The following is a 25,814-nucleotide window of genomic DNA, read 5'->3' as shown; positions in this document are numbered from 1 at the left end:
GCCCCCATGTCGCACAAGCCGGGAGGCTTCCTGGCGCCGATCAAGTCAGCCACGTCGCATCGGGCGGCTAATTGCGTCGCGTTGACTGAACATGGAATCTGAATGGTAGAAGTGTAACGATACGACCTGAAAGGCGCCGAGTGGCGTGCTGGTGCAATATTGTGAAACCTTTACCCCCTTCTCATGCGCCAATTGCGGCTTCTCTGAATGGGGAGTATGGAACAATATGCTGTACAAATGCAAGCTCAGAAGGAGAGGTCCGATATAGAAAAATAGGGGATACACAAGTAAGATGGAAATTACGAATACGACGATTTGAGGAAGAGTCTATCGACACGAGGAAATCAAAGAACATAGTGGGAGATGGTTTTTAACGGCAACTTGCCAATTTAACAGACAGCATATAAATCCGTAAGAACTAAAAAGCATAACTGGATTTGTGGAGGGGTTCAAGGAGCTAGGAAGATGGTAGGCATGGGATTTGTGTGCGGTGTATACTGTATCGCGATGAAAGTGTGTGGAAGAATTGGAAATCCTAAGCCTGGGGGTAGCCGAGGCTGGTCACATGCTGTAACACCTTACAAAGTACCTACACTCCCGCAGGTAATCAGAATATATTATCAATGTGCTTTAATATGATACTCCCACTTTCTTATATATCGCGCAATTACCTACCCACCCCACACTAGTGGGGGCAGGAATCCGAATTATCAACGCTGGCTAGGAATAAATTTCAAATTTGTACACTTCACGTCATTAAAGAGTTAGCATGGGGATTATGGCCATTAGTATCGAGTGCTAAATACATTCATACAATCAGTAGCGCAGATAATAGCTGCCGAGGAAGCTTATCTAGCTCTAGCTACACTCTCAAAAGTCACCTCCAGTTAACTAGAAATCCTCCGCGTCTGCGGCTAACCACGCTATTATCCTCCACAAACACGACCCAACTCCGGTGTAATCATAAATTCGTTAGACGAACAAAAGGCTCCGAATTAATGATAGCGGCCAGTTTAGTAAGGAGAATTAACAACATCATCCTTCCCAAGCTTGTACCTCGCACTATCCCTTGTCCCAATCCTATTAGCATCGCTTCTTCTCCCTCTATCAAATCTCGCCGGTGTAGCAATGCTCTCTCGCGTAGGTTTCTTAAACGATTGCTTAGCAACCATATTAACCTCGTTCGGCAGGGCAACAATGACGTTCTTATCGCTACCGTATTTAAAGTTATCGGCTTTGACCTCTTCTGCATAGCGCTTGATGCTATAAGGATCCTTACTGCCTCGCAACACCTTCTTCAGATTCCAAGTGACGATGAAGGGGCCAGTAGCGGTGATGATTGAGGTTTCTGTTGACCCTTCTCCAGTGTTAAAGTGCGCTGTGGTAAATGACAAGGGCGCTCCAGTCTCGTGTTGGAATTGGGCGACGTGAGAGGGTGTAAGGCCCAGACGGCGCGGCTGAGGCTTTGAATCCTTGCCGAATGATCTCTCAAAGCCTAGTTCACCTTCATACTTGCCTTTGTGCCGGGCATCAATGAGAAGGAGGTATGTTCTGCATGTCGCAAGAATCCAGTGGCCATTGGCACTGACATCGATACCGATGATGGGGTCACCAATGGCAGGGAGGAGAGTCTTCGCAGCTTTATTCCTGTGTTCCTTTTTGAACATGCGGATCTCGCCCTTGCTACTGGCAACCGCTACATGGCCATCCGCAGTTGTTGCGCCGGCAGAGAAGCCGTAATTTGAGGCATATTGCTTTATCGCATCGTCGGCAATCATCTGCGGATTACGCGGATCAATCCGATAGAGAGCGTTCTGAGATAAACCAAGGAATGACTTGCCTCCATCCTTCTCGAATTTGTGTTCCGGAACGAAATTGTTAACAGGAATGTCGTCATGTACTTTCCACTCGTCGACGATCTTGCCATAATTTAGATCCATGCGGTAAAGCGTATGAGGTTCCTGCTCGTTCTGCAGAACCATACTGGTATCCTCCATGTGTAGCATCACCTTCTTGGGACTAAAGAGCTTTCCACCTGGCGTTTCGACTTTAGAAATATTCGTCGAGAATTCAAGATTGTTGTTGGGTGTGTGCTTGAATACTCCGATCTTCGATCCTCGAACGACAAATGAGCGGTCTCCTTTTCGGCCGACTGCGAGTTGTGAATTGACGTTCCCGTCGTCATCTCTAGTGATCGCATCTTCTTCTTCATCGCTATCATACTCCTCGCTCCTCTGGCTGTCATCATCTATCTCTTCAGATTCAAACTCCTCCTCTTCTTCCTCCGCATCCTCTGCATCTTCCATGGTAAGGTCTTGAAACGCCTCTATAACGTAATCGCGTTGCTCCTCCTTAGCTTTATTCCACTTGATCTCGTTCAGCTGTTCCCATAGCGCCTGCATAAGGCCCTCCTGGAAACGCAGGAGAGTAGCCTCATCCTTAAAACGTAGGAGCCAAGAGTATGCGTCACCATTGGGTGTGTATGCGTTGAAGATGCAAGACAAGTATTCAAAGCTAAAGACAGGGTTGATATCGGCAATAATCTCTTGGCCAAGCCAATCTTTGTCTTCGTTTCCAATTTGCAGCCAGTATTGCCACTTACCCACATCAGAGACGGTTGTTTTAACGGCCGCATCTTGCAGGATGAACGCACCAGACTGGAAGTCGAACAGATGTAGCTCTCCAATCTCTTCTGCAAGAATTGAACGAGCCTCCGGATGTGTCGCAACGGGAGGCGCTGCTGTCGGGGTTTCTTCTCGAACCGGAGTACTTCTAGTAGGTGATTTCTCTCGTTTTAATGCTGAGTTGGCAGTGCTCCTAGTCGTGAGAGGCCTCGTGTCCGTGTTGATAGGTGACACAGCCTCGGGGCGGAGTGTGGGACTCTGTACGGGGCTCGCACTGGGAATAGGTGGCTCGTCCGCGAATACAAATTGGGCAAGCTCTTGTTTCGTTGCGGTTTGGTAACTCTTTCTGTGTTTCCGTTCGTATTGACAATGTACTGCAGTTAGCTCAAACGCTTGCACTTGAGCCTCGTCAATCGAGTTGTCGCAGACAAATTCATAGACGTCGCTGGCATCACCACTCAAATCTCTCCAAGCCAACACCATTTCTCCCCCCTGTCTGATTTCGGACCGAAAATGTAAGCCCTCATCAAGCAGAAAAGTCTTCTCGTCGCGTTCGGCCGCTAAGGCTGCAGATTCGACGTCCTCCCCATCCTCGTCGTCTAGTAATTCGGCCTCACCCTCCTCGTACGCCCTTTGGATCACGAGTTGATACTGGAATTCTTGATTTGTCCGTCGTATCCTCGCTGCAGCGTCCTTGAAGATGAGTTCGGAGTAACCTTTGGGTGAAAGTGGCCGAACGAGGTATAGTTGACCTTGTGGGATATCGATCATGGACTCTTTCGAGGTATCGCCGAAGATCAGCTTCCCAACTATAGTCAACGTTAGCAATGTCTCGAAAGTGATTTCGCTCATAAACGGGCGCGCTTGCTTTGCGAGCCCTGATGCGACGAACGTGGCAATAAAGAGGACCAGTACAGGTAAACAAAGTTCGAGCACTTACCATTTCTGAGGACGAACATTTTAGGGAACGTGGGATGTAGAAAATGAGAGTTTAGACGTCTCCAGTACACCAGAGGATACCTTTACTTCGCACAATATTGCTGCGCAGTGAATAGGTGCGGGTGAGAAATGTATGTTACTATCATCAAGGTTGTCACCAGCAAGAAAGTCAAATCTTGCCTCAACGTTGGCGGGGTGTTGTGGTGACTGCACTGTGGCGTCATATCCAGAGTGGCGGTGCAGATGGCGTACCACTCACGTGCGCCACTGATATGCCGGGGTTCTGCCGATCAGGTGGCCAACTTGACTTGCTTGGCACCAGTGGTAAATATCAAAACAGTCTTTGGGAGCTATTTGTTCGAACATGACCGTCATTCGCATTTAAAGTTTTCAATGAAGGACCTGAGTGAAGCTTTCACCTCGGTATCAAACTTTAGTGGTCTCTGCCATCAAATTCCTACCTCACAAATCGCAGCAGCCCACTCATCTGACACCAACGGCCGATGTTTCTTCACCACTCCAAGTAGCACCGGCGAAGTGTACATCTTTGCCAATACGGCCAACACCTCATGTACGAATGAGTACCACAAATCGCTCTCTCCTTGACGATCTGAGTTTACATGAAGGTCTCCTCTCTCCAAGAAGCGTGCACTACTCAGCAACAGAGCCCGTCTGGGAATGTAGTACGATGTTGGATTGCCAATCTCGTGGGATACATGTTATGTGCTATTTCGAACCTGTATTCATCCAGTCCTTGGCGGTCAGAGAGATAAAATTGAGAGGACAAATAATTGGATATGGGTATGGATGCGTGAAGTTTGTACTACCTACCAGCTCTTTCTGGAGTCACCCGACACGCGTAAGAAGTCTGATGGGGACCATACGTTGCGGGCTTTTGGAAACCTATACTTGAGTAGTTGACATGCTGGGAACTTAAAGATCTGATGAAAGCTAATAGATGTAATACATCTTTATGGCTGTCTAGTCAGGGATCAACATCTGGGCCCTATTACTTATGCTGCCGATATAGGAATGTTTTAGAGATTACACCTGGATACGGATTAAGGTTAAAGAGGTAGAAGTACAGATTAGCACTGATAATGACACATCTTAGATCGTATTACAGTCAAATAGAGGGTATGAGATGTTGGGTGTCTAGATGAAAGATGAAGAAATGCAATTTATAAATGTTGAGACATTCATGTGGGGGGTAATAGCGAAGGCGGAAGATATTGATTTAGTGCGAATGAGGTAGAAGTGTGTTATATGGGTCAATCGGTATTAGAGAGAGTGACGGGGGTTATCTGCCAACTGTTGAGGGGTGACTTCTAACAGGCAGATATTGTGGACGAGAGGTCACTAATTCGGGACCCCTCGCTATGGGCCCCTTTCCGGCCCCTGGTTGACTTGATGGTTTCTGTTGAGAGCTTCTGCTCAGATCTACACACTCTGGGAGATATCGAGTTTCTGACAGGATAAGATCTCGATTCATACATAGTGATCATTATCCTACAATCATCTAATCAGTAAGAGACCTTCCCTTCCGTTACATAATAAGAGCCATCTAGCTCCGAGACCCGAACACAGCCAATCTCAACCTTCCGCAGATCTGACTTCACGGAAACCATGACTAGATGTACACGTCCGGTTTCTGTGATTAAATCGGGTCCAGCTCCGGCTGGTAGTCCGGCTTCTTCGATACCCATCACAAAGCCAGCAACCCTGCTCGCGGCGATGCTTTCCCAAGATCCCTCTTGATGGTTGGCGGCCTCAAGCAAAGCTATTGCACGCCGACGTATCTGTGGATATCGGCATTTAATAGCAGTGAAAAAGAGGGGAAAGATGAGGCCAGGCTCGAAAGAGAAGACGTGCTGTTTGTCCTCCCGCTTGGCTATCTCCCTGGGAAGCAGATTTTCCCCCAAGTCCACAACGTGCTCATATCCCCATAAGTAAGCGTCATGTATGCACTCTTGTCCATAGATACCCGTGGCGACTATAATTGTCATAACAATATGGTACATCTTTAACAAGGAGATGGTATACGAGACCTTCTGGAGGTTCTCTTCGCTCATAGAGTCTAAAAGCCGTTGAAATGTTGAGTTCCACTCCTTCAAAACTTTGGATGCTGCATCCAGTTGATCTGTTGGGACTGGTTGGGGTTCTGAAAGAACAGCAGTTCGAAAAATCCAGCAAAAATTGTGAATAAGGTAGTCCATTGCGTCTATTGTCGAATTAAAAGCCTTCGGTGGAAATCTGAGGTTGGGCGGAGTTTGATGTAGCTGGTATGGGTATGGCGCTTGATTGTCGGCGAAGGCCATGGCCTGTAGATCCAGGCGAGCAAAGACCCTTTGGACGTTGTTGGGGATAGCAGATGACGAGTTGACCTGGGGCCCGGGTACTGTACCTCGTTTACTCGCTTCTCTCGCTAGTATGCGAATGCCATTCTGCAGATGCATCTGCGCCGTTTTGAAATTCCCAATCAAATTTTCATAGCAGACAAAGAGAATGCAGGCCACCAGTCCTTTAATCACCAGCGTCTTCTCGCCGCCTGAACCTAATGCAAGGAGTCTCTTTGTATGGCCGACAGCATGGGTGTACTGTTCTAGAGAATACTTGCCATACTCTATAGCACTCTCGCCTGGAAAACGTCCGTTCAAATGAGTGGCCCGAAACCGTTGATGGAGCGCACTTAGCGAGCAGACGGCATACCGGCTATATCCGGGAAGGTTAGTTCAATAGGGATATGAAGAAGAGTGATGGGAGAGAAGTACATCGCAGGCTCAGTCAAACTAAGCTGTAGGACTGTTTGAGACCAGAACTCAGCACCATACCCCGGGCTAGACTCGATAGCGGTGCATAAAATGAAGAAGGAAAAAGAACTTCGTTGCCTATCGTCATCAAAGGTGGGAAGAGTTGGGGGGCTACGAGGTGACAGAGATTTGCCAGCCATAGACGCTCGGCCATTTATCCTGGATTGGCGGGAGGAGGACGTCGAGGATGGCGTGCATAAGCCATAGCCATCACATTTACGGCCAGTCGAGGTACAACGCTGGCAAGTTGGTTTAGCTTCGTCGCATTTGACTCGCCGGACTCTGATGCCCAACATTAGTAACCATCTATAGCCATCATTACACTGGCTCGTGAAAAGGATTCCTCGGCATATCCCACAACTTGAGCAGTCGAGGGAGAAAAGGCACCCGTGTCCCCTAGCTTCAGGGTTGCTTCCCGGTATCAAGACATGTCATTAATTGATATGTCATGGTCCTGTCATATCTACTTCCACATCTCGATACGATCTCGGGGTCGACATACCTGCAAGTTCTGCATCCCGTAGTCACTCTTATTTTACCACCTCGTCCAAATTCCATTTTCTCTAGTTGGAAATTTCGAGTTGCGCTGGGAATCAAGACAATGATAGACAGTGGACACGCGCATACGTTGGAATGAAATGAAGAACGGGGCCAAACTGGTTAGACGGAGCTCTAGCTTATCAGTAAAACAGGGGGCGAAGCCTCATTTTAGTACGTAGTAGCCGTGTTAAGAAATAAGCAGATATGCCAATTATAACTTGCCCACGAGTCCACGACCCAGGTTGCGTCCATGTACCGGTAGTACTACCTGGGGCGTTGTACACGGTACTACTGGTATATGGATGGAGAGCCCTGTGGATGGTTGTCGAGCTGAAAACGCCGCTATGGCGCAGACGTCGGTCAAGTCTCTGGAACCGACATGGTTGACCGTCAGCGTTGATGACTAAGAAGCGACCGAGCGAATCACTAGAATTACGACAAGTCATCTTCGACATCTTATCTGGAGATATCTCATATAGTATCTTCCTTTGCTAGGGCTATGAATTCCTTCGCCTTCCTACGGTACTAATATCATAATCTCATGCCCAAGCCCTAATGTGCCATAAATACGCAGTCGACCATGTCATGGGGGTGGATCATGGACCGCAGTCTTCCGTTTGTATAAATAAAGGGCTCTTCTCCAGCTCAGAAGAAGCCCCTCAACAATTTCATCTTCGTTCTAATATAATTTCACATTGTCTATCAAGATGCGCTCTCTTTCAACCCTCGAAGTCTTCTCAAGTGCTGTCTGGCCGTTACAATGCACTGTCCTTCCTGTTCCCTGGTCTGCGGGAACATCTACAACATCTTCCCATATTTCTCTTGTTTAAAAGCAGAGCTCTCCACCTTTCCGTCTCGGTCGTCGAGATGCCATAGAAAATGAGGCAATAACAGTCGATGATGTAATATATTTATCCTTCTCCGAACTACGTTAATTTTCTGACTACCGTGGTAGGGCTTTTGGTTTGGGGAGTTCACAGTCGGAGGCTCATCCAACATTAGCCTGCTGATTGACACTGGCTCTGGCGATGTGGTCCTAAATCCTGGCATCTATGTCCCTGGAAAAGCTTCTCAAACCCTAAATATTACTTTCGAAAATTCGTACGGGTCCACGGAAAGCAACGGCACGGGCAGTAGCACAGTAAGCCATTTGAACGTGTATTGAAAGCAACACCGCTTAATAATACGATGAAATAGGTGAAAGGAGCGCTATACCGTGATGAAATGTCATTTGGGAGCTTGACCTCTCAACAAGACTTCGGTTCCATTACACGATCAGGCAAATCTCCAATTCAAGGCTCCGGAATTGTTAGCTTTTCCGGGCCAATTTTTGGCCAGTTCCCTACCAATTCATTATCGTTTTTCCAAACACTCTGCACTCAGAAGAAAGTCTCTCAGTGCAGGTTTGGACTAGTACTTGGAGCAGATGGCATGGGAGCACAAGTCCTAGGAGAACTTGATACCTCATTATATGACGGCGAACTCAACACTGCGCCGATTCTAGAACCATGGGTTGTTTCGGGTGATATTGTTATTGATGGGAAAACCATAGCGACAGATCATATCATTGAAATGGACAGCGGGACTGCTAATCCTAACCCTAAACTACCTGTTCTAGGTTTATACTACTCTACTCCTCCACTAGCGCATCCCGAACCCCTGGTCTAGCCCCCCGCCCCCGCACCCTATCTATCTGAAACAGAAAGCCCATCCCTTCTCACCTCCTCGCTCCTCTCTGTATCCGTAACAGGCACCCTACCCAATCCCTCCCGTCACAGACTACAAAGCGCACCTAAAGTCCTGGCCGAGCTGCCACCTCAAGGGGAGGCATTCATCATGATTGCCAAGAATTTTGTCCTCCTGAGGCATTTCATAAGCATCTAGATGATTTGAATTAATTGCCTTACTTACTTAGACCTCCGCCATTCGTGTTTTCTCACAATTCACAACATTCACATGTCGTTAAGGATTGACAAGAAAGCCGCGGCTTGCAGGGTTCTTCCCCATACTTCCCCTCGTTCGGCGAATCAACCCGGTCTGCCTCTCGATTAAGCCTCATCGGCTTTATATCTCATTTGCGCCTCTCCGATGGCGATCACCACTTATTCTTTGTAAATACTGCTGCATGATTTGTTCCTGTTGTTGGATCTTAATTTCCACATGCGCGCAATTATGAATGCAACCAATCACATCATATTTTCTTTTGATGGTATAACTTTGCACATGCCCAAGATCTGACTTCGGGGTTGGCATACGGAAAGATGCTTGGATTTTCAATGATGCGGGGTCCGACAGGTGTCGTATCTCCACAAATTGAAGCTGAGAAATTGGGTTCATCTGCACACAAGGTGCTGCCTTAATTTCATAGAAAGTAGTATTTAGCTACAAAGCTATCCCACTGCCGAACTATGTGGCCTCCTAAAGAAACCACAAAGCCAGCTCAAAAATTAGTCCATAGCTCTATACTTCTACCAACATCAAAATGCGTCTCCAAATCCTAGGCCTCACTCTCCTTACTACCACCGTCCTCGCAGACGGCGCATCCATCCTCGCTGCCATGAGCAAAATTTCCTCTTCAACCGCCAAACTCAACAACACGGTTACCGATTTCTCCGCCGGACTCCTCGGGCTCGCCGACGTGGTGCCCCTCCTCATCGACAGCACCAACCTCCTCCACGACATCAACTCTGGCACAAAAGTCGCCTCTTCCTCTGCCAACCTTACCGTCCCCGAAACCATTCAAGTAGCATCAGCTACCTCATCTCTTGTGGCAGATGTACAAACTGTGTTGACATCAATTGTGAATGCGAAACCGAAGTTTGATAAGTTGGTGCTGGTTAGTCCGGTTGTGTTGGTCAATTTGAAAGAGCAGAAGCGTGCCACGGATAAATTTAGTGCGGCGGTTGTAAGCAAGTTGCCTGCAGCGTTTGTGGAGGTTGCAAAGGGTCTCGTGGCACCGATTGATACGGCGTTTGATGCGGCTATTGCGGAGTATAAGCCGTTTTGAGATGGTGGTGGGTGGTTATGTTATACGGGTTTTCGGGATGGAGATTGATGATTTTTCAATATACAAATGAACAGGATAGGGTAATAATTTAAGCTATAAAACAAAACCAATTTACCCATCGTTTAGGATCTTATAAAGTCGAAGTCTTAACCTGTGACTATAGACTTGAACACGTGAAGATTAATAGGCTGTGCAACTCTATGAGTTTTATAATTAGAGAGAGCTTTCTTCTATACTTACAGAGCTTTATCTAGACTATTTAAACTCTTCCCTTTTACGTTAATTAACTCACTCTCCTTATTAGGGTCACCGCGGACCCTTTTTACCACCTTTTCCACTAATTATATTTCTATATAATCGGGTTTATAAAATCGTAGTCTATTATATTTACAAGTCTGGTATTGTCCCTAATACGAAAAGCTAAAAGAGACACTTGCGAGCTAACCTATATTGACTTTTAGGTAATATACTAAGTACAACTATCTAGCTCTTCAGTAGCTACGACCTAAGGACTGTCGAGGAGTTATAGAAGTACTATAGTAGGGTAGAACTACAGGCAGGCGTCACGTGGCTACGTCGCGTAAGCTAAGGCAATAGGGGTAGAAAGGGGGCCCCGGCGTATATATATTCTTATTCTCTCCTTAGGTAGTTACAACTATAAAATCTTGATTCGCAGTCAACTACTTCCACTCCGTTATAGTACAAGCCTTACTTAGAGGTAATATATAATCTAGAGGAGTTCTATAATTTTAAGGATTTTAGATCGGAGAGAGTCTTATAACTCGAGCGGACAAAATTCCTATCTTACTTAGCTAAGCTAAAGGACGAAGGGATTAAGAGCTTGTATACTCTATTACTAAAGAAAGTACTAGATACTAATACTAATTCGTACCTGCTGTACGAACAGCGAGTCACATGTAAATATTCACCTGCCTCAGTCTTAATAAAACCACTTTTTGGCTGAGAATCGAATCCAGATATTGATCGAAAAGAGGTGTTTAGATAATGGGAATACGAAGAGGCTAAATAAGGTATGAAGGCGGGAGTGGAGATAAGTATGTTAGCATAATGAAAAGAGGCAGGTAAGGAGGCTAATCGCATGTGACAGATAACCCATATGTTATTATAGTATTATGGTTGTAAATAGCTACCACAGCCTGCTCAAGCGCAACGGCTAATTTTAAATTCTAAACGCCGACCTAGCTCCAAAGAACGCCGTCGTGGTATCCAATCCCAGAATCCTACTTATTTATAAATATTAGTGGCCAAACCCGTAGAACCGTCCCAACCCGTAGCCTTTATCCAACGAAAAAACTCAAGTTCCCAGCAACATCCGACATCTCAACCATACATCCTTCCCCTTTATTCTCCACTCCCTTCCTCGCAAGCACTTCGTTATATGCCCACCCTTTCCTCTCCCGGATAGTCCTGATCCCGCTTCCTTTTACAACAATATCGCCTGAGACGGTCTTTCCATGGATAGACCCTTCCCATGCTTTGGGGTAGGAGACCGAGACAGTTCCGGAGTTTGAACTGTGCTTAGATTGAAGGTTGCGGAGCGTCTTCGATTTCTTGTCCTTGGAGGGGTCTGGGTGAGATTGATCATGTAATGGCTGTTTGTCTTCTGTGGAGTTGGGGTGGGGCATAAACAACGGGTCCAGAACTTCGATATCAGTAACTCCGCTCACTGTATGGGTTTCGAAAGTGCCAGGGACGGTATTACTAAAATTCCCGGACGCACTATTGGCTTGAACGATTGGCAAAGCTTTGAAATTGAGAGTCCCGGAATTGCTCTTGAAATTACCGAGTGAGCCAAGGTAGAATGTTCCATGTATGCCGCCAGCGCTGGAGTGAACGTTGGTGATGTAATCTCGTGGAGGTGGTGCGTATTTCTCGTCCACAAGGGGTAGGTTCACGGAAATGGTTCCTGATGCTGTTTGTACTTCTAGGTCCGCGGGAGCGGGGGCAGAAGGCAAGGCATCTTCGGGAAGGACGTCAACTTTTATGTCCCCCGATTGTGTGGAGAACGCGAGGTAGTCTAACAAGGGGTATTGCCCTCTGATTTGCCCAGTAGTAGTCTCGACAACAATTCGCCGAGATGAGAATGGGTAGGTAGATTCTACGTCGGGTTGAGCGGAAATTAAGGTTTGGCCTGGAGTGCTTGGATCGCTACTTGGGACGCCCTTCTCAGAAGTTTTCAGGTCTCCAATATTGGGGAAGAAAACATCACCGGTCAGGGTGGTAAGCTTAGAACGACCAGATACGTTGACTTTGATATCTTCCAGAACCCTCAAATTAAGAGTAACAGCCTCAATCAAAAGGTTTGTGAATTCGGCATCCGCAGGAAACCAAGCAGTAATTTCCAGGGAGACACAGTGACGTCTGGGAGAGTTCAACCGTGCCCGCCTCGGTGTGCTAATCTTAAGAGTTCGGGAATGTTCATCCCAAGACTTATTGATCCGTAGGTTTGGATCGCTGACACGCACATCGACGGTAAAATGAGAACTGTTGCCATGTTGCGAGTCCACAGGTAGTCGTCGGAGGTGGACTTCTCCTTTGGTCTCCACATGGCTCATGTATCGGGACCCATCATCGTCATGGGTAGTTTGTATCACAGTTAAGTCAGACCCAACAGGAAACTCGTACACCACCTCTTCGTTCTTGTGCGTTGCTGATGGGCAGTATGGCCCACTGGCACCAGCCGGCGTGCCTTTTGATGGAGGCAAGTTTACGGCGGGGTTTTTGTGACGCTTGGTATGACGTTAGCACACAAGGCCAACCTCGCAATTATGTACCTAGTTGAGACAGTTGAGTAGATATGACTCGATTTGAGCTCTCATAGAGAATTGCTACTCTTGTAGTAGATTTAATAACCGAGGGCTTTGAAGAAAACCTCTGCTACGTCCTCCGACCGACTTACTTAAGTCGACATATTGCGGGGCTGTATATTCCAATGGATGCAGTAGGACTGTCCATGAACCACTCGGAAATGTTTGGATAGAAAGAATGCTAATAATGGATCGAGTTATATTAGGGATCCCTGTACTCACCAAAGATTGTGCACAAGAAACAGTTGCAACCCATACAATAAGCATAGTAGATAACATAGCAAGTAATAGTACACGTTTGTTGACTCTCCGCCACCGAGTAGCTCTTGGTGCGTTGTCCGAAAGAGGCGTTCGCTCATCCGACCTATCTTCGATAGGTCCACCCATGCTTTCGGGCTGATGTGGTTGAAGAAGGCCCCGCTCGAGGTGGTTTTCCGCAAACGTGCGATATCTTCTCTCGTTCGCCGACGCTTCAGAGGCACCGGATGAGGTAGTAGGACTAGGGGTATACGCTGGAGGGGGACCGCCCATTAAAGGCATCTGCTCAACGAAGAAGTGATCGGGGTGTTGTGGCGAGAATCGAGATAGAGGAGCGTGTGTTTGTCTACTCTCGGGCGAAGAAAGCGTCCTCTCACTCGGCGGCGCTGACGCGTGGGTAGCCGACGACGACGACGACGGCGACTGTGTCATGGCAGGATGGCTTGAAGCTCTTGAGCCTTGCCTCATAGGCGCCTGGGCATGTGGTGTGGGGATCAAGACTTTTGCCTCTGGCTTTTTATCGTCAAGATCGAGCGACGGGTCTTGGACCATCATGCCTGGCGGCATGGCAACGGCCCCGCGATTGGGGTTGAAATAACCATCGGTAGGACTGAGCTCGTCGCTGAACGAGTCGGTATCTGAGTCTTCTGCGGAGTAAAGACTGTCTGAGAAGGGCATGTCCAAGGTAGGAAGGGATGAGGTGGCGGACAGCAACGCGCAAGCACAACACAACACAACACGAAATAAGATGATTGCCTGGGGAAACTAGGAGATGACAAAGTGAGCAGAATCAGAGAAACAGAAAGAGATTCCGGTCAGACCAAATAACAAGCAATGGGCCAATGTACCAAGAGTAAGCACGGACAAGGGAATGTGGAGGCGCAGTGCATCTCTAGTACTTCGAAGTACACACGTAATATCTGGCAACTTGTCGTGGAGTCGTGGCTATGTAGTGCTCCAGGGGTATATTACAGTAGCAGGCGAAGGGGACAGTACTCCTACTCCGTACGAATTAATCATCCTGTTGCCTTGGACGCGCGGCGTATTGAAGTCTCCAAGGCGATGAAATCTGCCTTGTTTACGAGGCATGAAGTTGGAGGGGAGCGTCACGTGATAACAGGGTCAATATCAAAAGAGGCCCGTGCACAGACCGGAGCTACCTCGATCTCCCGAAGAAGAAAGCAGCTCCAAGGACGTAGGGACAAGATTCTGAGTTCTGAGTTTTGGATGACTTCTCGATATGCACGGTCTCTTATGGTCTAGACTCTTCTAAGCTCCATAGGTTTATGGTCTTCCCACTCATTGACGGCAGTATTTAAGAAAGGGGCTCCAAAACCATGCTCGCCCAATCGACATTTAGAAGATGCAGATTATCTTGCAGCACTGTCCCTATCACTGCCACCCATTCCCCTGAGAGCTCGCGGGCGAAGTTTTCAGCTGTGCAATGGAAATGGAACGGCGACAATCGTTTCTCAAGCACGACTGCCTCCCCCCTAACTCCAGCGGACCGCATCCACATCCTAGGCATTGGAAACCTAGGCTGTCTATACGCCTATGCCTTAGCCACAAAACCCGAGCCACCACCCATCACACTTCTCTTTCATCGGATAAAGATGGCAACCGACTGGGAGAAGGTTGGTCAGTCTATTGAGCTATCCATAAAAGGCAAGGGATATGTATCAAATTCCTACGATTCCGAGATAATCAAAACACCTTCCTTGGATAACGGCGGGAAATGTCTAGACCCTCCAATCAAGAACCTAATTGTGGCCACAAAAGCAGTAGATGCAGCCGATGCGCTCGCTTTAATACGGCACCGTCTCTCACCATCCTCGAATATCCTCTTCTTGCAAAACGGCATAGGCACCCCAGAAGAAGTGTCCGCAAGGAACTTCAAAGACCCCGCTACACGCCCTAACTATCTCGCCGCCGTGACCTCCCACGGCGTCTTCTCCCAAGGCCCATTCCGCTCTGTATTTTCCGGACGAGGCAATGTCTTCATATCAAAACTGCCCGCGAAAGCAGCGACTCAATCGCCCTCTAATTCTCACTCAAACTATCTCATCAAGCAGATCTGCAACACCCCCCTCTTAAACGCTACCAGAATCTCTCCACAGAAATTCATATTGCACCAATTCGAAAAAGTCGTTATCAATGCGGTAATCAACCCTCTAACCGCCATACTCGACTGCCGGAACGGGAAACTCTTCGACCACATCGAGGTTGTAGTAGTCGTGCGGGCGTTGATCACGGAAGCTAGCAATGTTCTTCTCTCCCTACCAGAACTACGCTCTTTAGATCTTACAGAGGAGGAGGAAGAATATTTACTCTTCCGCTTCTCGCCCGAATCACTAGAAAGGCGCGTCCAACTTGCAGCCTGCAAAACCAAGCGGAACACAAGTAGCATGCTGCAGGACGTTCGAAGTCACCGGACGACGGAGATTGATTATATTAACGGGTATATTGTAATGAATGGGAAGGATCTGGGCATTGATGTTACGACGCATGAAAAGATTATGGAGTTGGTGAACGAGAGGAAGATGATTACGGTGGATGAGATTTTAGATGTTTTTGATATGAAGATTGAATAGGGGAGCGGAGCTGGTTTAGTCCTTGGGCAGGATTGAGCCGTCTTGAATTTTGGAGATATATACATAGACTCTGACCAACTTAACCCACCTAATACCAATTCATGCAACCATCTTTTACACCACCCGGGAATTTATTTTGTAATTTGAGCTGGCGTGATGGCGAATGTAGGCCGGACGTAACTGTATTTCCTCGCATGTTAGCCATACCCTTTTGTTTCGCCATCCCTCCCCTCTCCCAGAATTTCCTACAACCCAAAGCAAAATCAATGAGAGAATCAATTACGTACCGATCCGAATTATAAGGACTCGTCTGAGTGCCCAATAACTCCTTCTCCCTCGCCTGATCCGCATAATGCCTCCTCGCCAGATCCCGATCCTCCTCAGCCGTCAATAAAGGAATGAGATGAATTCTCGACCATAGCTTTTCCCGTGCGAGTTCACTATTTGCACAGCAGTTAGCCTCACGATCACTTCCCATCATGCCCCAACAGCCAAAAGAAAAGCATGTATCAAAAACGTACTTATGTTCCCGAATCCCCGTTCCCAACTTATAGAAGCCATATGTCATCAGGGCCCCCACGCCCATCAGCACGAGTCCAGGCCGAAATCCACGCGCGGGGATATTTCGCTATACCACAGAAATCAATTAGCATGTCTCCTTTCAAATTGCCAGTCCTGGCTTATGTTTCCCACGCGCATTGGATGCTGGCTTGTTTATGACGTGAGGTAGATGTGTAGCGATATCGTTCGCACTCGCGGGTCCGCAATTGATCGAATCCTATATCCCGTACGCAGCCCAATTCCCTCCTCCATCCCTATCTCTCTCTCCTTCCCGGGGCGTCCATCCTCCATCGTGCCCTTTCTCATTCCGCAATCATCCAACCCATCCCTCATACCCGTAACCATCCTCAGCTAAAAAGGGAAACGCACAAACGTACCTTGTACTGCACAGGGCCGTATCCGCCAACGGGGGGCAGATCTTGTGGCATTTTGTCTCGTGGTCGTTGTGTTTTCAATTGCTGTGTTTCAATCGCTGTTCCGCATGGGTGAGTTGAGGTTGATGGTCGGCTTTGGAAGCTTACCGCGCTAGGACAATTTGGGGGATTCTGCCGTTTTATTTAGAAGCGGTGAATGCGACCAGACATGGAGCACAATCACGAGGGGGAGTTTTTCAAAAGGACTGATTATTAAGAATCAAAGGCTTATAGATGAGGTAGGATTTCTGTGTTTGGAATATTGTAAGGCTATAATCGACATTCGAATCAATCTTTTGATTCGAAGTATTTATCCATGCAGGTATCCGACTCCCTTTGCAAATCCCATGTCGTGAAATTCCCCGTATGCTAAGCCCGATCGCTAAACACCCAACTGGCACCCCATCACCAGAGACATTGAACGCCTTCCTTCCCAAATCCACAATAAATAAATGCTATGGGGTATGCAACGACATGACGCTCGTAGAGCTTTGGCAAAATTCAACAAGAAAGCATGAGTGGAGGTGAACAAATAGCCTTCTTCAACCGCCATCCCCACCCATCGCCTCAGCCTCCTCCCTCTCAAACTCAGCCATCATCTCCTTCTCAAGATCGTCCTCTAGCCCATCGACACCTTCACCATCATTTGTACCTCCCTCATCTTCACCATCCCCTCCGTCGCTCATCGGGCCCGGCGTAGGGAGGCCATTTTCCGACACCATCCCATTAGGCGTCTTAACCATATTCAACCCCGTAGTCCGTGAATTTGCAATCCGTTGCTTTTTAGATAACGTGCTTTCTCCATCACTATCATCATCCGTTGCTGTCGTCTCTCCATGTTTGCGTTTACTCCCCCGCACCAAGGAGCTATCGTGACTTGTAGTACTCTTAACGCTCGCCGTATCGCTCTCGGATCCCGAGTCTTCTTCTTCGCCATCCATGAATTCGGCTAATTCATCGTCGGCTGATGCCCAGTTGAAGTTTTTGAGGTCGTCGATGGGCGAATGGCCTTCGTCGAAATCCTCGGGCATAACACCAACGGTGTCTGCTGATTCTTGACTGTTAGGAACAGAATCATTTTCTTCGTCAGAGCTTGGGCCAGAGTCGTCACTCTCGTCGGAGTCGTGAATTGATGACGGGCCACTTAAGTCGCCCCCATCTTCTCCTCGCTTTCGATCTGACTCAGATATCTCGATCTAGAGCATGTCAATACATATTTATGATTACTAATAAAAGTAAATCTTACCAGATATGGCGTCTCGTCCGCTTTTTCCCACTTGCTCATCGAGTTCAACAGCCACTCCTGGTTCACGATCTTTATATGAGGGTAGATGGCTGCTTGCCTAACCTTACTTGTCCGAGTCCGACTCGTTGAGGCCACTAGATGAGTAATTCTCCTCGAAACCCTATATTCTGTTAATATTAGGCTTTGCTTGAAAATGGGCAGTACTTACCTTGTATGAATTTCGGCTCCAAAGCTCATGACTTGTAAAGCAATCTCGGACCTTAGAAGATCAATTCCTAATGGAACTAGGCCGGACATCACAATTACGCAGCCCGCCAGTGTGTTGGCCCTGGTGCTGTCAGTAAAGCGGCTCAAAACAGGAAACATAGCTCTCTTCGAGATCGCATACTTTATTCGTGGCATCACCACCGCAACATCTGGGACAATCTTCAAATCCGCTGCCTCGCCCTTAATTGACATTTTCTTATTATGTCCAGGCTTTAATTGTGCAACACGACCGCCCGGAGCACTAACAAGCGCCTTATCATACTCATCGTAGAACGACTTATGAACTTGTGTAAGATGCTTCTCGAGGTACATGAGTTCGACGTCGTCGTCTTTGAGTAAGTTATGTCGGTGGTGGGGGTGGTGTTCAGGGGTGGTGCTGCCATTCTTTGTCTCTTCATTGGATTCCTCGTCTACCTCCTCGTCCTCCTTATCTAGTTGCTCTTGTAGGTGCAATAACGGTCGATCCTTTAATTGCTTTTCTAAGAATTTCTCTTGTTCGGCGGTTTGCTCGAGGCGTAGAGCTTCATCACCGCCACCGCCCATTCTAACCAGCTCTTCTAATGCACTGATTTTCCCACCTTCCTCAGGCGTATCTGTCCCTGTCTCGGTTGGTTCTTGAGTGGTCTCGATGCTGGCTGGAGTCCCCTCGGCAGCTTTGTCTTCAGTCGGTTTTTTTGCTTCTATTTCCTTGAAGGCCTTCTTCTTCGGCGCCTCGGTAGGTTTCGGTAGTTCTTCTCGTTTAGGAAGAAAGCTCGAGTTGATATCTCCAATGCCCTTGAAAAAGTCATAAGGTAGAACTTTGATGAGGTTAGGTCGGTTCTTTGGCCAAACATCAGCTCGATCATCGATAATAACGACCATTTTGGTATCCACAGGGAACAACCGGGCTAGACTCTTTGCTGTGATATTGCCATTCTCGTCTCTGCTGATAATTCGGTCACCGAATAGCTTTTTGTCTGGGTCGACAATCTTGGCAATATTCAAGGCGTACGCTCTCGTACCCATCGTGTAAACGTGTAACTCGTATATCTCCGCAACCTTGGCGAGGAATTCTTTCAGTCCAGGCCGCATCTTGATATAATAATTGCATCCTGAAGCCAGACCTCGGGGTCCATCATCATTCAGTTGAAATACTCTCACGTCCTTGACGGCCTCGTAATTTGGTGAACTCGGATCGCTTTGCCACTCTCCAACCGTCGGCTCGATGCATGCATGTATAATGGTCTGATCCAGATCCACTACAAGCGATAACTTCCTATGCTTGAGCAAGCGCCGTTGTAATTCTTCCTCCGCCTTGGAAGCTTCATCTTGGCTGACTCGTAGCGCAGTCTGGTCGTGAATCATATTGATCTTCGCCCGGTCTGTATCACTTGACGCGCTAACCCAGGACATCTCGGTCATATCTTTCCCGCACAGGCCACAAAGGCCTGCGAACTGGATCGAGTGTGAGCATTCCTCCTCAATTTCCACGAATTGCATATTCCCCTCGATGACCTGGCCCTCATGTACCTTCCACTTCGTGATGCTGCCATCGGAAGGGCTATCCCAGTCGGCCCAACTCGTCTGCTCCTCCTCCCATTGCTCGCCAAATGGATCGCCGACTTGGTTCATCCATTTGAACGTGTATTGGAGGATTGTCTCTTGTTTCTTGACGGCGTCGCCGGGCTTCTTGGCAATCTTATTGATTGTAATTGGGTATTTGAGGTGTGGCCCTAAGCTCAGTGGCTTTCCCATCTCGACGGCCTCCTTCGCTTCGGAGTATCGCGCTTTTTGTCCTCATGCAGGTTTGGATTTGGGTATTGCCGACCTAGAGATACAAACAGACGACATTAGCAGGCGTTCTTGTCAATGTAGGTAGGTACAGAAAGGATTAGGGGGAAGCATGGATGATGGCCCCGGAGCGCGCATCCCGCCCTGCTATGTTTCTCAAGGCTAGAGTAGGAGAAATAGCAGGAGCAGGAGTTTGCGCAAAGCTTCAAGGGTACACAATACGGCATCTACAAGCTGCTGGAGGACCTACGATCTCAATTTGAGCCTCATGAAAGCTCTCATAGATGTCGCGTGGAGTACAGCTACAGCGTTGTATGACCTGTGTGTCTGAACCGCCTTTCCATTCTGTGTCCCGTGCTGCAGATATTCACCTTTTGCTGTAACGGAATATCTGATCTGGCTGAGATACTCCTTGACCGGTTTGCGCCAATCGTTTCCTTTTGCGGTGCGATTTCTCTGGATGTGTGCACAGCACCTTTTTGCTTTGTGGAATGTGCGTGTGTGTGTGTGCGCAACGGCAATACCTGCGATTACTGCGATTGCTGCTGCGATAATGGCGACAATGGGGACAAGTAGGATAATCGCGTGGTGTTGTGTTTGCGCTGGGGATCGGTCACTGGGAGCTTGAAGCTTGGTCTGGCTGGAGCTTCTCGATGGGGGTTGGCGTGGGAGAGAGAGTGGCGTATGGCGGCCTGAGGCACGACCGAGTCGACGGTGCAAAATGGTGACGTTGTTCTGTCTCTCGTCTCGTGCGGTTGTCTGTCTGGCGGGTGGAAAACATGGGGATACATGGGGCTTTTAAATACCGGTTGTGCCAACTGGCCGCCGGAGTGGGGAGAGCCCTAGCGGTGCTCTTGTTGGTTGGCTAAGCGAGCACCTGGATGACTCCACATCTGGGTCACGTTACTCAGCGGCCGGCACGTGGCTGGATTGAATCTGGATTCATGGAGAATGTGGACTGGGACTCCCGCCAAAGAACAATACTCCCACTAGTGATTGCCTCTTCCTATATAATCAATAATCTTGCTCCCAGTCACTGAGCTGCCGTTATCCCGCCGCAAATTTGCGAGTTTCTCCGAGTTTCCTGCGTAATCCAGTCTTCTAACACCTCTGCGCCTGGTTGGACCGAGTCTGCGGTTTGAATACTGCCCAATCGGGAAATAATCGGGTTTTGCGTTGGGTAGGCAGTTAAGGAAATAAAGGAAGCCAAACGAGTGAGAGTCTCTTGCGCCAGATATCCCGCAAAATCAAAATTGACAATGTGTGAGGAACTGCTAAAGACTCTATTATTTGCCGCAAACGGCTTGCACTTTTTGCCGTGTTGCTTTAGTTTCTAGGTACATATTACTAACATTCCTCATCAGTGGCCATTGCTCTCGCGTGATTAAACCTCCTCTCTGTCGTCGCGGTCCGACTTCATGACTTCGGTCTGATAAACCGCAGAGTCAGGGTCGTTTCTATGTGCTATGTAATTCTTTCTTGCTTTCACCGCAATACAAGAGACGTCTCGGCCGAATAGCATTTCCATGTCTTCAATCGTAACACCCTTCGTCTCTGGAACAAAGAAATACGCAAAGAAGAATGCCAACACAGTACAAGTTCCAAAGAAGATAAAGGTTCCATATCCGATCCCCTTGATCATGTATGGAAGTGCATACACAACCATGAACTGCGATAGCCATTGGATGCAAACCCCAGTAGCCATTCCCAAAGTCCGCACCCTGGTAGGCAGAATTTCCGAGGTATATAACCAGGGAATACCGTTCCAGGAGAACCCGTAAAAGATTGCATACACGTAGACCATGGCAAGAGCTGCATTTGCACCGGCATCTCTGGGAGGCGCTTTATTCAGGGAGTCGCTGACTGCCACATATATACCCATATAGTACATAGCAATGCCGGCACCCACGGAGCCAACGAGGAGAGGAAGCCGTCGGCCCACCTTGTCAACAAAGAAGGCTACGAAGATAAAACAACTAGCCATCTTGACAAGTCCGTAGACACCGGTGGCTAGCAACCCGACCGAGGTCCCCGTAAAACCGATGGCTTTGAAGATGGTTGGGGAGTAGTAGTTGATTGCATTGATTCTGTGCTGGACATTAGCACTGAAGTGGTATTCCTGGGGAAGTTCAACAATATCCTACCCAGTGAGATTTTGAAGGACCATAAGGAGAGTGCCAATTGTTACCCGATTCCTCACTCCTGGAGCCATCAGCTCTCTGAAGAGAGTAAATCTTCCAGATGAGTCTCCAGCCATCTCTAACTCATGATTGACTCCATGTTCGATTCTGGATAGTTCTTGCTGAACATAGTGATGGTCCTCAGGCAAATTCCGGACCCACGCGAGAGAAGCCTGAGCATCCGCGCTGCGATTCTTCGAAACAAGCCATCGCGGAGACTCCACACAGAAGAAAGGCACAGTTAGAAGAAGGAGTCCGGCAGGAACGAGTTGTATAGCCACAGGAATGTGCCATTGTGCGGGATTGTCGGGGGATATATTTAAGTTGACGCCGTAGTTGACCCAGAAACCGAAGACAAGGGCTACCTGAAGCATTACTTCAAACAAGCCGACAAGACGGCCTCTTATCAATGGTGGTGCACACTCTGAAATGTAGATAGGTAGAATCATAGATGTTGCACCGACACCTAGCCCAGTGAGGGCGCGTCCGGCATAAAGCAAGCCAATGATGCCTCCAAGCTGCATACCAGCACCAATAGAGAATATGACGGCGGACAAGAGAAGAATCGGTTTGCGACCAAAACGTTCTGCTAGGTAGAAACCAAACATGGAGCCGAAAAATGCACCACCTTGGAACGTGGAAACTATATTGGAAGAGAGACTAGCTAATTGACTAGGCGATGCAACATCAAGCCCGTACGCTCTCTTGAAGGAGGGAAGTGCCAAGGTGCCTCCAATAAATGCGGAGTCGTAGCCATACATTGCGGATGCCTGTGCACATGTTAGTCTATAGAAATGAGGATTGCGAAGAGAGAGACTCGTTCATACCCATGCCGCCGAAAAGGACAATATATATGGCCGATATCCATATACTGAAGGTGGGGCTGGCTCCACGCCCGGCGGCTCCTTCACCTCGAAGATGTTTCTCATCCTGTCTTACTCTTCTGGGTTGACGGAAATGCCACAAAATAGATAATATTGCTCGTTTGTAGGGAAGGGGGAGAAGTGGAATTTGGTAGAAATATATGTATGCAGAAATAATTAGCCAAGAGCCCCACCAATAATGGGATAAATATTTAACTCGGCCAAGCTGACCTCGACAAGACCATATTTCCCTGGGGAACCTGGGGTCTTTTGGGAATTTTTGGGGATTTCGCCCCTGGTTTCCCCACTCTTTGCGGATGCTGACAAGCGACCTTTTGGGGAAATGGTTTACCGCACAATCTTTCCAGCTGCCAGGTCCACGGGGCCAAGCTAATTGTGGTCGAAGCGCGGCTAAAGGATCTCCCCGATTTTAGCATCATGCTAAGATCAGATGGCGGTGGTTCGAAATTGAAAAGGACATTCAACTAGGTTACGAAACTTCTATTCTATCCCCCTCTCCATTCTTTATCCTTCCCCAGGTTCCACAGTCAAAATGCCCATCCCCACCCCCAGAGCAGTACCAACCCCTTTCCCCACATTTGATTCACTTCCCCTTGACAAAAGTGGACCTCCAGGGAATGCATGGGGGCTTTTTGGGCCAAACGACCAGCTGGGTATGCTGAATCTCATCACCCCAGAAACCGTACGAGCGGCGGCGAAAGAGGAGATTCGAGAGGGCATTCGTATACCTCTAGACTGGCCTTTGAACAAACCCGCCTTCCCTACCTTTGCGCGTGAGAAATTTCATCATGAGATTCAAAATAAGAGTCCTCAACCAGGCGTCTCAATGAATGATGATGTGGTGCATTTCAACACGCAGAGTAGCACGCAATGGGATGGCTTTCGGCATTATGGTAAGTCACAATTTCAAGGCATCTCAATATCCAAAACCATTTAGCACATTGAAATAATTACCGGATTGCTCACAAAATTTGGTGTCTGATCACGATCCGAAACTTGGGATGTGTTGTAATAACTTGAAAACAGGTTATCAAAAGGCAAAGAAACACTTCAACGGACACACCCAAGCAGATTTTGAAAATGGGGGCACGGCTCTTGGAATCAATTGTGAGACACCTACACTCTAAAGTTAATGGGAACTAACTCGGGCAGCATGGGTCGAAAGCGGTGGTATAGTTGGCCGTGGAGTCCTCCTAGACTGGGCCAGTTGGGCAGAAGACAATGGAATCCTGGTCCGGCCCTTCCAAACCGGCGCTGTCGAAGTGTCGCATCTGAAGGCCATTGTTGCCGAGCAAAAGATCCAATCTCGCCCCGGAGATATTCTATTCATTCGCTGCGGATTTGCGGCAGCTTACAACAGACTTTCAATAGACGAGCAGCAGGCTTTCCCAGATCGACAACCTTCCGGTTTGCTTGGAATTGAGGCTACTAAAGAGTCACTGCGCTGGTTATGGGAGAATCAGTTTGCCGCGGCGGCAGGTGACTCTCCTAGCTTTGAAAGAGGCCCTGCAAATGGCCCATACAATGACCCTGATGTTACGATGCATCAATGGATGTTAGGAGGATGGGGAATGCCGATTGGTGAGATGTTTGATCTGGAGGACCTTGCCAAAGAGTGTAAAAGGCTAGGGAGAAACACATTCTTCTTGTCAAGTATGCCATTACATGTAAGAGGAGCTGAGCACCGGAGTAATTTCTTCAAAACCTGAGAATCTAATAAAAGCCTAGGTACCAGGAGGGGTTGCGAGCCCTCCAAATGCAGTCGCAATGTTATGAGAAAGCAGGAACAGCAGGTATCAGAAACCACAAAAATAGAACACACTGTGCAAATAAAGGAATTAAGTGTTGAGGATGTGGCTATGTCTTCTACTGGACCAAAGAGGGCCTTAGAAATTCTCAGACACCCGCCTGTTATGGCGCATTATAGGTATGAGTTGTACTCCGTAGTGGAGACTACACGTGAAGAATGTGTGAGGCAATCGCCGCAAAAAGAAAAGCCCAAAAAAAACATACAACAGCAGGTATTCGCTGGTGGTCACCCACCCAACTACTAATCTGCCGATCTGAGGCTTGTGTATGGCAGAGCGGACGGGATGCCCATTTCTCCTCAGTCTATGGTCGTATGTGGCAGTTATTCTTCTAATAAATCATATATTGTCGAGAGGTAGAAGGACCGTCCGTAAGGTAGTAAGCGTAAGGTGTAAAACAACCAACAAACCCCGTAGTCAGGAGGTATGGGATGGAGACTATAAACCTGTGGGAGAAATGGTCAGAGGGAACGTCTAGCCTGTCGACGAGTTGTCGGGTCGTCAGGTCGACCAAAAGAAGACTGTGCCATTAGGCACAATGTTCTTTATAGTGTTTATTAGGGCTCACCCAGTTGGTGGCATTTCAGGGACTTAATAGTCATGCAGGCAGTAATTAAGACAAGAGTCAAGCTTATTGTATTCTAAGCTATGAGAGCCGGAGTCGTCGAGTTGATTTATAAGTCCATTCTTTTATATGTGTGTCTGTGTGTATTGTAAGTATATGGATGAGTGCCAGGAGCTTTAAAGCTTAGCTATCTCCACCAACCCACGTGCATTATAGCAAACCTAATATACTGATTACATGGTATTTGAATAAAAATGGTGCTATTTAGGGGTGGTTGGGGTTGCCCCGCTATAGTATACCAGACAAAAAAGTAATAGACGATAGAAAGGCGCAAATATAAGAAACGGTTCCTCTTATTCGACGCCTTAGGGTTATTTTTTGAGTGATTCAATATAACCGGACTTGTCCCCCAGACTTGTACCCATAGAAATCCATGGGATAAGGTAGTCTTCCTCAATGTGCGCGACCTATACCCGTGCCACTGTACAAATCACTGTCATTGCATACATTTGTTTGCGTCCAG

At 47.8% G+C, this 25,814-nt stretch overlaps 10 protein-coding genes across 10 annotated transcripts; 4 read left to right on the top strand and 6 right to left on the bottom strand.

Moving 5' to 3' along the window:
• Positions 1–1,013: 1,013 nt before the first annotated feature.
• Positions 1,014–3,583, bottom strand: BP5553_09236 (Vid27 family protein; the record flags this gene model as incomplete). Its single annotated transcript, XM_032017859.1, has 2 exons — positions 1,014–3,433; positions 3,565–3,583. The coding sequence occupies 2 exons, from the start codon at positions 3,581–3,583 to the stop codon at positions 1,014–1,016; spliced, it is 2,439 nt and encodes an 812-aa protein (XP_031865766.1).
• A 1,503-nt stretch (positions 3,584–5,086) lies between these two features.
• BP5553_09235 (uncharacterized protein) lies at positions 5,087–6,513 on the bottom strand (the record flags this gene model as incomplete). Its single annotated transcript, XM_032017858.1, has 2 exons — positions 5,087–6,275; positions 6,335–6,513. 2 exons carry the CDS (start codon positions 6,511–6,513, stop codon positions 5,087–5,089), a joined length of 1,368 nt encoding a protein of 455 aa, XP_031865765.1.
• Positions 6,514–7,620: 1,107 nt separating this feature from the next.
• BP5553_09234 (uncharacterized protein) lies at positions 7,621–8,581 on the top strand (the record flags this gene model as incomplete). The annotated part of the gene is made up of 3 exons (XM_032017857.1): positions 7,621–7,737; positions 7,869–8,054; positions 8,111–8,581. The coding sequence occupies 3 exons, from the start codon at positions 7,621–7,623 to the stop codon at positions 8,579–8,581; spliced, it is 774 nt and encodes a 257-aa protein (XP_031865764.1).
• An 814-nt stretch (positions 8,582–9,395) lies between these two features.
• Positions 9,396–9,920, top strand: BP5553_09233 (Uncharacterized protein; the record flags this gene model as incomplete). The annotated part of the gene is made up of 1 exon (XM_032017856.1): positions 9,396–9,920. One exon carries the CDS (start codon positions 9,396–9,398, stop codon positions 9,918–9,920), a length of 525 nt encoding a protein of 174 aa, XP_031865763.1.
• A 1,298-nt stretch (positions 9,921–11,218) lies between these two features.
• Positions 11,219–13,684, bottom strand: BP5553_09232 (uncharacterized protein; the record flags this gene model as incomplete). Its single annotated transcript, XM_032017855.1, has 2 exons — positions 11,219–12,670; positions 12,971–13,684. 2 exons carry the CDS (start codon positions 13,682–13,684, stop codon positions 11,219–11,221), a joined length of 2,166 nt encoding a protein of 721 aa, XP_031865762.1.
• A 659-nt stretch (positions 13,685–14,343) lies between these two features.
• On the top strand, positions 14,344–15,597 carry BP5553_09231 (uncharacterized protein; the record flags this gene model as incomplete). The annotated part of the gene is made up of 1 exon (XM_032017854.1): positions 14,344–15,597. One exon carries the CDS (start codon positions 14,344–14,346, stop codon positions 15,595–15,597), a length of 1,254 nt encoding a protein of 417 aa, XP_031865761.1.
• A 131-nt stretch (positions 15,598–15,728) lies between these two features.
• BP5553_09230 (Uncharacterized protein) lies at positions 15,729–16,586 on the bottom strand (the record flags this gene model as incomplete). Its single annotated transcript, XM_032017853.1, has 4 exons — positions 15,729–15,777; positions 15,885–16,037; positions 16,119–16,225; positions 16,536–16,586. The coding sequence occupies 4 exons, from the start codon at positions 16,584–16,586 to the stop codon at positions 15,729–15,731; spliced, it is 360 nt and encodes a 119-aa protein (XP_031865760.1).
• Positions 16,587–17,113: 527 nt separating this feature from the next.
• On the bottom strand, positions 17,114–19,818 carry BP5553_09229 (Uncharacterized protein; the record flags this gene model as incomplete). Its single annotated transcript, XM_032017852.1, has 4 exons — positions 17,114–17,767; positions 17,818–17,977; positions 18,026–18,145; positions 18,206–19,818. The coding sequence occupies 4 exons, from the start codon at positions 19,816–19,818 to the stop codon at positions 17,114–17,116; spliced, it is 2,547 nt and encodes an 848-aa protein (XP_031865759.1).
• Positions 19,819–21,238: 1,420 nt separating this feature from the next.
• Positions 21,239–22,963, bottom strand: BP5553_09228 (MFS general substrate transporter; the record flags this gene model as incomplete). Its single annotated transcript, XM_032017851.1, has 3 exons — positions 21,239–21,941; positions 21,999–22,804; positions 22,862–22,963. The coding sequence occupies 3 exons, from the start codon at positions 22,961–22,963 to the stop codon at positions 21,239–21,241; spliced, it is 1,611 nt and encodes a 536-aa protein (XP_031865758.1).
• A 487-nt stretch (positions 22,964–23,450) lies between these two features.
• Positions 23,451–24,611, top strand: BP5553_09227 (putative cyclase; the record flags this gene model as incomplete). Its single annotated transcript, XM_032017850.1, has 4 exons — positions 23,451–23,811; positions 23,945–24,025; positions 24,071–24,585; positions 24,609–24,611. 4 exons carry the CDS (start codon positions 23,451–23,453, stop codon positions 24,609–24,611), a joined length of 960 nt encoding a protein of 319 aa, XP_031865757.1.
• Between the last annotated feature and the right edge of the window lie 1,203 nt (positions 24,612–25,814).

The sequence above is a fragment of the Venustampulla echinocandica genome, assembly GCF_003357145.1.
Source record: "Venustampulla echinocandica strain BP 5553 chromosome Unknown scaffold_10, whole genome shotgun sequence".
Taxonomy (NCBI): Eukaryota; Fungi; Ascomycota; class Leotiomycetes; order Helotiales; family Pleuroascaceae; genus Venustampulla; species Venustampulla echinocandica.
Note: the sequence above shows the minus strand (reverse complement) of the source record. Positions and strands in the feature narration are given on the sequence as shown.